At 51.9% G+C, this 12,545-nt stretch overlaps 1 protein-coding gene and 1 pseudogene across 3 annotated transcripts in view; both read right to left on the bottom strand.

Annotated features, from left to right (window-relative positions):
- The window catches only part of FRMD5 (FERM domain containing 5), a 318,318-nt gene that overhangs the window by 13,578 nt on the left and 292,195 nt on the right, over positions 1–12,545 (bottom strand). For all 3 annotated transcript variants that reach the window (XM_088829461.1, XM_088829462.1, XM_055418376.2), the window contains exons 6-8: positions 11,620–11,743; positions 8,986–9,073; positions 1,147–1,235 (exon numbers count right to left, since the gene is read on the bottom strand). In XM_088829461.1, coding sequence (XP_088685587.1) covers positions 1,147–1,235; positions 8,986–9,073; positions 11,620–11,743 — 301 coding nt within the window. The remainder of the gene's footprint in view (positions 1–1,146; positions 1,236–8,985; positions 9,074–11,619; positions 11,744–12,545) is intronic.
- On the bottom strand, positions 7,356–10,390 carry LOC148774504 (large ribosomal subunit protein eL39-like; annotated as a pseudogene).

Below are 12,545 nucleotides of genomic sequence, written 5' to 3'. Positions count from 1 at the left end.
TGCACCCCGGTTAGCGCAGTGTAGCAGACCTACCCTGGGAAGGGGTTTTCTGGGAGATGCGGCCTGTCGGGCGTGTCTGGGGAGCAGTTTCACAAGCACTCTCATGATGACCGTGTCTCCAAGCTTCACAAAAGTCACAAGGGTTGGCAAGGGGGTGTCTGGCCTGCAGCATCCCCGGCAGAAAGCTCCCCAGGGAGAGCTCTGTCCTCGGGTTTCCCACCAGCTCTTCTGGAGAAGGCCAAGGGGATGAGCCAGGAGCAGGCTTCTGTGGCTAGCCCTGCTGGGCCAAGGAAAGCTGCTTGTCCAAGCCCCTGAGGAGCGGACCAGCTCAGACCTGGCAGCCTAAAGGGAGGTTCAGGGATCGCAGGGGCCGAGGATAACGTGCAGCATGGTCTGATGAGGCTGCACGGTGTCTGCGTGGGCCTGAGAAAGAGTCTCTTGGAGAGCCACGTGTCCATCAACAAACGAGTCTGCAGCCTCAGCTCACAGAGCCCCGCAGCAGAACAGACCCCGGCAAATGGGCAGGGAGGAAGCAGTCAGTGCAGCTGCAGCGGGGGCTCCTGCCTGCTGGAGACCGGAGTGGGAGGGGACGAAGGGGAGGCATGTGACTCCTGGAGGCCGAGGACCCCTAAGTCCTGTAAGGGGATGGGAGACAGCAGCATCTGTTCCCACAGGCAGTGCCCACTGAAGGGTTCAGTCTGAGGACGGTGTTTTGCAGAGCACCAGGGTAACTTCTGTCTGCCCCAGGGGTCACTACAAGCCCTCCTTTGTTAGGAGAGTGGGTAAGACGTGACCCTCCCTGAGATGCTGTGGCCCCCAGTGGATGACAGCCCCAAGGACTCGGTTCTCATGGGAACTTTGCTTGCCTGACACTGGCTCCAGCTCTAGACCTGTCATCCTACACAGAAACCAGGTATCCACACCCTTTCTCTCTCTGGAGAGGCTGATGGCTCTCAGGAACACCCCTTTGGAATAACAGGATCCCTAGAAGAGACCACTATCTTCACCAGTTACCATTACGGACGCAAGGCTTAGGAGAGGGTTCAGAACCAGAACTCGCCCACTCACAGACAAAGGACATGGGAACCACAGCCCTCCCCAGCTGGTGAGGGGTAAAAAGCCTGTTTTGGAAGTGAAGATACTCACCATTTAATGAAGTGGACCCTCTTGTTTCCTTGCAGAACAACAAACCCAAAAGGAGTGAAGGCCAGAAACGCAGCATTTCCTGACACGTCCTGTAACATAAAGATTTCTCATCACGGTGGTACAGGCATAGAGCTAAAAGGTGAAGAGCACAGCTGTCCTCTGAGGATATAGGGATAATAGTGGGCAACCGGTCACAGAGGGAAGAGCTTGGCATCTGAAAGTTAACAGGCAAGTTTCTTACCTTTCCTGAGCCTCAGTGGCCTTAATTTAAGTTGTAGATTATAATACCAATCTTAGAAAACTGTTGCAAATATCCAGAGAACACATTGCTGGGGGGATTGTAAAATGGTCCAGTCACTTTGGAAAGGAGTTCGGGAGTTCTTCAAATTGTTAAATGTAGAGTTACCGTATGACCCAGCAATTCCACTCCTAGGTATGAACCCAAGAGAACTGAAAACATATGTTCACACAGAAACTTGTGCATGAACGTTCAGAGCAGGATTATTCATAGCAGCTGCAAAGTGGAAATGATCTCAATGTCCATCAGATGACAGATGAATAAACAAAATGTGGCACATCCATACAATGGAGTATTATCTGGCAGTATAAAGGAAAGAAGTTCTGACACCAGCAACAACACAGATGAACCTTGGAAACACTGTGCTAAGTGAAAGAAGCCAGTTGATCAAAGAGCACACGGTACACGCTTGCATTTATATGACATGTCCAGAACAGGCAAATCCACAGAGACAAAAAGTGTGTTTCTGGTTGCCAGCGGCTGTGGGGAAATGGGGATGGGGAGTGACAGCTAAGAGGTACAGGGTTTCTTTGGATGACGGAAATGCCCTAAAATTAGATAGTTGTGATGGTTTCACAACTATTAACAGACTAAAAACCATCGAACTGCACACTTTGAAAAGGATGGATTGTTTTGATGTGTGAATTATATTTCAAGAAAGCTGCTCTGAGTGAGTGAGAATAGCAGTAATCAGTATCATGACGGCCTTACACACTGGACTCCCTCAGGAAAGTTTAGCTGAATAAAATATAAGAAGCAACCAGCCAAGTGGAACAGTTGCCGCCAGCCCTGTGTTGCCTGAACCAACCAAGAGATCACCTGTCACTTTCAGCCGGTAAACATGAGGCTTGAGGCTCTGCTGGGCAGAAAGGGGAGAAGGTGCGGCAGAAGCTGTAGGTTCCCTCCTGTGGGAAACAGGCTCCAGAATGCCCAGACCTTTTAGAGGATGGGACGGGGCCCAGAACGCTGGCTGCTGGGGTACATTCTCTCAGAGGTGCTTCCTTCCTAATAATGGCCACAGGTGAGCACCTGTTCTGCTGGGGGGTGAGGGTGTGCAGGGGGCCAGAAATTATGCCTGGATGCTGACTGAATGGGACTGACCGCAGGACAGTCATCTGAGACGCAACTCAGATGGTGCCACAGGGTCAGAGTCGGGTCCCTGGTGTGATGCGTGCAAATGGGGGCTGTGGCTGTGGGGCTCTCCTAGCCTCTCCCACCTTCCAGCTTTGCGTCTTTGGTGCAGACCTTCAGCCTGATCAGTCCTGAGAACAGTGGGGGCTCTGCAGGGCCTCATGGGCCTTGCCTCAAGAAAAAAATGCAGTTTTGCCTTAAAACTGTCTTTTTGAGCCAGGGTTACAGGTGTGAACACTGGGCCCAGGGAATAAACCAAATGTACATTTTGCAAACATTTGAATGAATGTACAGCTGTTACTGTCCTTTCCTCTCGGTCTGGTGTGACCCCAACACTTGGCTGCAAACACAGCATCATTCAACTGATGGGCACAGCAAAAAGCTGTTTAAAAATAGCCTGAATGGAGATACTGTGAAGCCATGGGGCTGGGCTTCCCCCTGCCTGTCATCAGGGCTTGGTGGTGGGTGCTGACGGCTGAACATCAGCACTGCACACAATGCAGAGTGTGCCAGGGGGCCCCAGCACTAACTGGGCAGGCTGGAGGAGTCAGACCTCTGTGAGGGTCATTGTGGTGACAGAGTAAAGGGAAGGGCAGGTCCTCTCATGAGCTGGGTGGCGCTGGCTGGGTTCCTTGGTTGGCACTGGTCACTGTACCATCCAGATACCCCAGGGCTGGCCTCTGAGTGAAGGATGTGTCGGACTTAGTCTCTCATGACCAGACTGGCTGACTAGGAACAGGGAGCAAACATGCTAAGAAAACCTGATTAAACACCAGTAAATATTACTTATTCCAATAAATAATAATAGCACCTGTGCTATATTCCCATCCATCCTCTCATTTGAAGAAAGCAATTATCCAGACTGCTTCTGATGCAATAGTTGCAGACAAAGCTGCTGCAAGGCCCTGGCACCTGGCATCCACTGGGCGGGGGCCAGGCAGCTGGGAGGTTTGCTACTTGTCTCTGCATGTGAGGAGTGGGACTGGAATTACAGCATGGAACCTCACACCTGGACCAGCGTGAAAACACACAGGCAGCCACACCGACACCTTCTCTGGAAGCTTCCTGGGTTCCTTCCTCTAACGAGCCGTTCTCCCTGTGAGCCTGCCCTTGGGGTCTGTATGTGGAAGGACAAGTTACGTGACAAGGAGAGAAGTGACACAGACAGCCGTCCCCTGTTCCTCAGTCTCCCATCTCAGCGATCTTTCCTGCCTGTCCCCCTCCATCCTGACGCAATCAGCACCCACGGGACTGAGCCGTTAGTGATCTGGGAAGTGGATTAAGCACCCAGGTCTTGCCAGCCACACAGCAGTTAGCACCGTCCTGCTCCTCATCCCTGTGGAAGGAGCTTCAGTCCTTGTTTAGGACCCCAGCGATGCTTCTTAATCTGCTCCGTAACCTCCTTGCTCCTCTGGGCCTCAGTTTCCACATCTGTAAGATGAGGACTTACAGGACTTCCCTGGTGGTCCAGTGGTGAAGACTCCTTGCTCCCAATGCAAAGGCCCAGGTTCCGTCCCTGGTGAGGGAACTAGAGCCCACCCGCCATAACTAAACCGCAACTAAAGACTTGCACACGGCAGCAAAGATTAAAGATCCTACGTGACGCAACTAAGACCCAGCACAGCCAGATGATTTTTTAAAAAATCATTAAAAAAAGGAAAAAAGAAATATTATTTCTGTCTGAGTTTAGGGAGATGGCCTAAATGACATACTTGCCAGGACAAGGCCAACAGTGTTTTTCTTGGGGAGGGGATGGATTTGCAGAGTCATTCACGTGTTCATATGGAACCCACCATGAGACCTAACCTGCATCCATCAGTCATCAACTGTTCACCCTGAGATGATCACTCTGCCTAGAAAAGGATTTTTGGAAATCAGTCCTGACAGGTTCTTGGAAATGGGGACACCTGGCCACCTTTGCCCAGACCCACCTCTGAATATAACGAGATAGGCTCTGTCTGCCACCCCCCCGAGGGCATCCTGGGGGTGACTGGGTCAGGACCACAGCATTCTCAGTTGTTATGCTGCTCAAGGTCAGACAGACCTTCCTCTGGACCCGACTGAAACTAATTCAATCTGGGTGTGGATGAAGCCTCTATTATTCTTCAAACAAACAAACAAAACCTTAGAAAAGAAGATCGCACATGCTCTTCCAGACAGTGATGCCCACTCCTGAGAGAGCTTGGAGCTGGGGGACCTTCACACTATGTCAGTCATGAGAGTCACCCAGTTTCAACATACTTAAACACAGTCACGGTACTTTCCTGGTGGTTCAGTGGTTAAGACTGCCCTTCCACTGCAGGAGGTATGGGTTTGATTCCCGGTTGGGGGACTAAGGTCCTCCAAGCCATGAGGCATGTCCAAAAAAAAAAAAACAAACAAAACTCTAAACAAAGAAACAAAAAACACGGCCACAAGAATGTTCGGTGGTAATAAGGAGATCAGGCAGCACCCTCTAAGGGGCGCGGCGTCCACCCATGAGAGCTCAGAAATGCAAACCTTGGCAGAAACTGGCCACTTCAGTGACTTCAGTCAAGTTTTTCATTTTGGCAGTAAACCTAACATTCTCTGCATGGTAGCCAAGGGGGGCCAACCTGAGGGTGAGGCGAGTCAGCCCTGATCCCTCTCGTTCTGCTTCTCTGAGGTCGGGGGGTGACGTGTCAAGATGGGGGGTGGCTTTACTTAGAGAGGAGTCTACGCAGCTGGATTATGAAAGTAAACGACCCCACTTTAAGAGCAAGGAAACGGCACTACCTTGCATTTGTGTGGTTGATCTAATCTAGATCCTGCTGAAGTCAACTTTTTTCTTGGTCTGTACAGAACAGGCATAAAACCACCTCGTCAGTTTATGCTACATTTTTCTACGATGATTTCAAAAGTCTCACAGGCCTTTTTGTCCTCTCTCGATCAGAGGTGGTGTGAGTCCCGCTTTGTTCCTAAATAAATGCCATCTCTCCAGGTGGAAGACCATGAATGACAACTGAAAGAATACAACATGGAGACATCGAAGCTTCGAGTCCCGGTACCATCCTTGCCAGTAGCTCTGGACGTGTTAGTCCCTCAAAGCTCAGTGTTCTTATCTTAAAGAGAAGACAAGAATGTCTTCTTAGCAGAGTTGTAAAGATGAAACGAGATACTGTATGTACCTGCCTGGCATGTGCTGGCTCTCAATAAATGGCACCTTCAAGACTCATGATAAGGAGGGGCTCATGTGATGGGTTTGACCAGTCCATGAACCTCAGCAGGGCAGGGGGCCACAGTCTGGAGACCAGGGCAAAGCACCAGGCTCAGGCTCCCTGAAAGGAGCAAGATGGTGTCCCCTGATGTTGGAGAGGTGTCAGGGTGGGGGGCAGGCACAAGGCTGGGACGTCAGCGGTTTGCTCCATTTTTCTCCTCCAGCAGCTGTAGGCTTGGTCTGTTGGGGGCTTCTGCCGGGAGCTGGGGGCCAGGGGAAAGGCAGAGAGTTCAGGATAGCTTTTGTGGATTCAGGGTTCATGTATTAGTGTGAGACAGCTAGCTAGAGAGACGCGCTCTGGGTTCCACCCGGAGTAGGTAGGATCTCCTCTTCCCAGTCCCAGGGCCAGGCAAGGACATCCTGGGCAGAAAGAAACCATCAGCATGGACAGGAAGAACAGCAGCTTCTTAATCAGTCCAGGAGAACAGAGCCCAGCCGAAGCCTTGTTCTGCTCTCATTTAATTATCGAAACGATTCTTCTTCTTCTGTCCTCCCCAGGGCTGCGTGCCCCAGATTCCCAGGGCCCAGTAATTGCCTCTCTGTTAATAGAAATCATCAGTATTTATTACACCGAGTGCTCCAGCTTATTTCGGCTCCCCTTGTAGCAACGTTAAGGCGAGTGCTTGGTAGCCTATTGCCAAAGTGACTCTACTTAGTGGCAAGAGTAAAAGGCTCCCAGACTGTTCTTCTTGCCCAGGAAGGCTGAGGAGATCCTAAGCTGGAGCCCAAGGAGATGAGCCGTGGGGCCTGCAGCAGGGCCCTGCGCCAGCAAGGAGTATGGAGCCCAGGAACATGGGAGTGGAAGCCCAGCGAGATGACTGCTCCCACCTTCCCCCTTTGGGCGCTTCTGCTCCTTAGAGATGCACAACAGGGAGGGGCCTTAGTTCATATTCCTGCTCTGCCACGCAGGGCCTTGGGCACTGGCCTGCCGGAACCTCCATCTCCTTGTCTATAAATCAGGAAGCATAATGTCCACACCCCAGTGCTGGCATGAGGATTAAATGAGAAAATACTGTGCAAGGACCCCAGTGGGCCTGCCCAGGAAGGCATGCCACGAGCCTCCCTCCCTCCCTCCTCCTTGGAGTTGATGCTGCAGGGGTGAAATGATGTGATACGTGGGGTTGGGCCTTGTGCAGTGCCTGGTATGAACGCTGGTTCCTTCACCTCTGTGTCTGATGGTGGACAGGCTAAAAGACAGGGCTGAGCCAGGAGCCCCACAGTCCCAGGGTGCGTGTGGATTTGGGCTGGAAAACCAAGCGGGCTGCTCCTTGGTTTCCAGATCTCCAGAGACAACAGGAGAGAATCTTCACCCATTCCACTCAGTTGTCATGCTCCGGTTACGTGCCACCAGGCGAAGGCCCTGCCCAGGGACCCTCCTCTCCTCAAAGGCACTGAACAGATGTGGGGTCAAATGCAGAGGTGACCTGGCATCTTCGGTTGACCATATTCATCTGTAGGCAGTTATTTTCTTTTTTTTTTTTTCTTCCCAACAAAAGGTCTCATGTGTTTATTACTAAGCCAGAAGCACTAGTACAGAGACACAGAGAAAAATTGTTTTCCCAATAAAACATACCCAGCAGGTCAGACAGTACGTGCTCTCAAAGTGATAATGATAAGATGCAAGTGACCTTGACACAGCCTAACGTGTGCTGCAAGACTCCTGAAAGACCCAGCTTGGTTCTTCTCCAGTGTCTTTTCCTGCAGTTGTACCTGATTTTATTACCAGTTTTCATCTTGAATCCATTGGGAAACGGGACGATTCTGCTTTTGCTTCTTGGCCAGGAATCGCTCAATCCTGAAAGTCTTGTGAGAAGACATGGAGCAAATTCAGCCATGCACAGGGTGGCGGAGAAGAAAAGAAGGCAGCAGTGTCTCCCAAGGTCCTGAAGTGACTCAGGGGTATCTGCTGAGGGCTTTCACAAGGACAAGGCCAGGGAGGCTCAGAGAAGCCTCTGAAGGCCCCAGTAAGGAGGAGACCAGTACTAAAGCCAAGCCGGTTGACCCCAAAGCTCTCTTCGGTCCTCTGCAGCCCTCTGCCGTTGGTATCCAAGCAATCGATGCAAGTTAAACTACGCTGGTGGTGCAGAAGGCGTTATTCAAGAAGCTTTGCTAATTCATTTGTACATACCCGTATGTCTTTTTTTTTTTTTTGGTATAAACCAGCATGAATGTGTTTTCTGACAGTGCTGGCCCTCAAGAACACGGGTTATCTGTCAGTAGGCTGTGCTGGTGGACAGGGAACTGTGGAGCTGGGAGGGTGGCCAGGTTTCTGAGTGCCAGAATGTTCTCAAAGTTAACTGAAGTTTCGGCATTTAATCCTGTGCAAGAGCATCTCCTCACCAAGGGACCACGAGAAAGGGTTAATTCTGGCTTCTTTGGTTTCTGTTCTGTTCTTTCTCGTTGGAAGCCTACACTGCCCCTCACTTTTTCGGAACGAGAGGTCAATGTTAAGAGTCAGTTTTACTGGGGTCTCTCCGGTGGTGGAGGGAAAGAGGCACAGATCTGCAGGACGGAGGCAGAGACCAGAAGCATCAGAGCTGGGATGAGATGGCGTGCAGGGGTCCAGCCACAGACAGACAGGGAGAGAGGGCCATGGTCTCCACCACTCTCCTCAGTGTCTGCCGCTGCCCAGGCTCATCTCCCGAGTGCCAGACACATGTGAGTAATTACAGAGCGTTTCTCTGGGCAGAGCCTCCCGGGCTGGTCCCCGTCCCGCCCTCCCAGGCGCATAATGGAATTAAGTGTGACTCCACTGCAGCTCTACAGTCAATAAAACCCACTCCTGGACAGAAACTAGATTACGGGTCAGGGAAGGGTGGGCCGCGCGCTTAGCTGCCTCTGATCATTCCCTGGGAAGGGCGGGGGCTCCCACACGCTGCCTCTCCTCAGTTCCACGAAATTACCCGCGGCTCCAAAAGCAGGGCCCTGGTTTTGGATTTGTTACCTAGACGGACTGTGCCTGTACGCTTCAGCTCTGATGTAGCACAAGATTCCGCAGCATGGAATCCAGAGGAGTTTTCACAATGAGACGTTTTCTCTGGCCTCTGTCACTAACGAAGCCAGTATTGAAGGGGCAGGGAGGGGGGTGAGCAGGCATGAGGTCCCTCCCTGCCTGTCATCCTCTGGTGGGCAGGGGGCAAGATCGGTGCAGTCTCCAGCCACAGGGGTGCCTTACCTTACACGGGTGGGGGTCCACTCCGTATGTCTCCAATGTCTGCGCTTTCCTTAAAAAGTTCAGCTCTGAAGTTGCTGGTGTTTGACCACTGGAATAAAGAAAATGAAGCGATTCAGGATTTCCTGCTCCTATAGGTTCCCCTGAGATGAACTCAAGAAGTGCCCAGGGTCTCTCGCGCTCCTATATTTCCACGGGGTGTGCTCCCGGCTCTGTCCTGGGACCGACTTCTCAGACACTTTGCTAGGGTCAAACTCTCAGATGTCTTCAGAGTGAGGCAGGCTGTGTGACAAATGACATGGGCTGAGCGTAACACCGTAGGGAGTGGTGGGGACTTCGGCAGACTGGGAAAGCCGCCCCACCTAAAGAGGGAAGCTGCTCTCTAGCTCCGAGATGGTAGTGCTGGAAAGCAGGGCCCAGCACTGGTAGGTGTGATTTTTAAAGAGAATTCAGACATGCCGATTTTTATCTGGCATTTCCCAGTTTTAAATATGGTGGGCGCAGGAAAAAATACATCTATAGGCCGGCTGCAGGCCATCTGATCTAGACTGAGACTAAGAAGGGATCTGTGTATCTTGTTACCTAACCCTCCTCCTCTACCAAAAGGGAACATGGGACTGGAAGGAAAAGAGATGCGGTGAGAGACGCTGCTGAGCTCCCCAGACTCTGCAATAGCTCTGCCCGCCGCAAGAAAGAAAGCAGTGCTGGCACCAAGCCATCTGAAGAAGGAGCCTTGAGCATCGTCCCCCTCCTGCTAGCTCCTCAGCAGGGCCGTGGACGAGTTCCGCACAGGACCGGGGCAGGCAGGGTCACACAGGCTCTCCGTGTCCAGCACCCTGGCAAGCTGACATCCTTCCCCTGCTGTGGAGGCGGGGGGCTTCAGGGTCAGGAGTGGGCAGGCAGTTTGTGCAGTCAACAACTCAGACAGCTGCTGGACAGGACTGGAACTCTCTAAGTTCATCATCTGCCTCAAGCCCTGTGGCAGGGCAGGAAGACAAGCCCGCCCAAGGAAGAGCAGCCCCGGATTCCTGCTCCTGTCTTTCTGGAGAGGCAGCAATCCATCAACACCTCAGCAGCCTTTTGGCGGCCAGGTGTGAAACATACCACAGAATTTAACGCACAGCCTGGGCCCTCAAGGATCTCAGAGCCGGAGAGAGGGAATGCAGACCAGTTTTACGTGATGAAGATGAGGCTGAGCCTGTGTGAGTAGTGAAGGCTCTGGGGACTGCAGACGCATACCTCCACCAGCACACCACAGACACAGGGAAGGTGCTGGGAAAACGCTGGCGCAGTGGGCAGAAAGTCATGCCCCAGAGGCCACTGAACACTGACACCCCTTCCAGTGAGGCTCTGTTCCCTGTCTGGAGGCTGCAGGGCTCCGTGGGCTCCATTCACCCCCGGAGTCAGCCCAACCCTCTGGGGTCCTCCAGGTGGGCATCATTTCCTGGGGGATCCCCCTGACTTCCGTTAGGTTTCTGGAGGACTGTCCCCACTGCTCTGACGTCTCTTAAAACCTTCCTGGCAGCTCCTCCAGGCAGCCCCAGCACACCCCGGATCTCTCCTTTGAATGAGCCATAAGCCCTCATCATCTGTGTCTATTCTGACTTTTACCACAAGGGGCCGCTATTCGCTAAGAGTGATGGGAGGAGCCGTGGGCGGGGCTGGGATTCCGTGTCTGATGGGGGTCTCCATTCCTCTAGGCGGGGTGGGGTCCAATCTGGCCACACACAGCGGGCAGGAGGTCTGTTTATAAGAGTAAGGAGGCTTTGGGGACATATTTCTTGGTAAAATTTTTGAGTGAAGGGGAAAGATTTTTGTTTTTTGAGGGGCATCATTAGTTTAAGCTTAATATTATCATTAGGAATATTTTTCTCCCCCTTTCCTTGGGCACTGTCCTTCCCCAGAAAGGTAGTTTCAAAAATATGTTAAAAGATTTTTTTAAATTGTCCTGTATTAATACGCTGTATTGTATGTAAATTTTTTCTTCACAGTTTACCAGTTGACCGTCTGCTCCAGCATGCCATACAAAGTAGAGCCTAAACACCCCTCTGTTTTTAAAAATAAAAATCAACCTTTGTAGAAAACCCTATTTCATATGGGTGAAAAGATGCATTAATACTATTTTTTACGGACTTGGGTATATTCTGGGTGAACTAGGACAATCTGAGGAGGAGAGTTATCTCCTGCTTCTAGCTGCTTCTCCCCTCCTTCCCTGGGTACAGCAGTGTGGGGTTGAAGGAGGCAGTGTTAAAGTCACAACCCCCGAACCAGGAATTTCTTTTACATTTTCCTTTTCCCCAGTTCATGCCTCTGCTCCACACCCCCTGCTGCCCTCCCCGCCCTCCCCCCTCCCCGCCCCCTCCCAGTCTCTCTCTTCGTTTCTCTTAGTGAAGCAAACACCTCTCAGAGGCAAATCCTTCTCTGTTTTCCTCACAATATAGCATCTCTCTTGCCCTTAAGCCTCAGCCTACATCACTGCTCTCAGAGAGGGAGCCTTAGGGTTGTACTGTCAGTGGTTCACCGAGAATGGAACATCATTACATCCCGAAGTGAGGAGGGCTGGGTCTACCGGAGCAGACCATGTGTGCTTGGGCTGTGGGGGCGACAGTGGCCTGGCTTGAACCGAGGGACACGCACCTGAGCTCTGTCTTGTGAATCTCGGCGATCTTCCTTTCCAGCTTCTCTGAATGTTTAGGGAAAAACTGGAACTTGGAGCTGTAGCCTTCGGGGTGTTTTCCTGGGTCATAATCCCCAATCTCCGCTTGCATAAGGAAAGCAGAGGAAAACAATTGTGGAGACAGGTAAGCCGTCACTGGCAACACGACAGGAGATTAACACGCAGAGCAAAAGCCAAAATCTGCACCAGATTTGCCAAGAACAGTGGCTCCTGAGCGCGACTGTGGGTGAGGCCCTCAGGAGCAGGCCCAGCTTTGCTTTCCCACATGGGTACCTTGGCTGTGTTGGTTTCAAGGCCACGTGGAGAGAGTGGTGCTGAGCCTGTGTTCTGAGGCTACCACATGTAAACCTGCTGTGAAAGAGCAGACCCCCTGCACCACGCCCACATCCATTCAGCTGCGAGGAGAGAGCCTGGGAGCAGAGCTCTTTGTGGCAGCGAAGGAAACTGTGTGTCAGATCAGAGATCAGAACCTTCTGGGCCTCAGACACATCCGAAGTCTAAATCTTGTTTTGAGGATTTTAGCAGGGACACAGCCAAATGATGACTGAAGTCATGACCCAAACTCAGAACTCAACTCTTGGTCCAAATCAGATCAAGTGAATACATTTGAGTAACTATTCACCGAGGGCTGACCAGATGCCGGGCCCCTTGGAGAAGCCTGCAGAGTGGGAAGACTAGCTGTAACCGAGAGTGCCATGGAGTTCAGGAGCATCAGGTCCCAAGGCTGACTTCTCAGTTCCCTGTGGGGCTGGGGCTGGGCTTTCTCCTCCTGAAAATTTAGAGTCCTTCCCCCAGCTGCTGAGACCTCAGGTCAGTGACCTTTGGGGGGTCAGTGGGTCCATTCCTCCTCACGGTGTATCTCCAGGTCAGAACCCAGCCTTCTCCA

The sequence above is a fragment of the Moschus berezovskii genome, chromosome 21 (genome assembly GCF_049115385.1).
Source record: "Moschus berezovskii isolate FMDL1 chromosome 21, NW_MosBer_1.0, whole genome shotgun sequence".
Lineage (NCBI taxonomy): Eukaryota > Metazoa > Chordata > Mammalia > Artiodactyla > Moschidae > Moschus > Moschus berezovskii.
The sequence above is the reverse complement of the archived record's forward strand: the minus strand, read 5'-3'. Positions and strand labels throughout refer to the sequence as shown.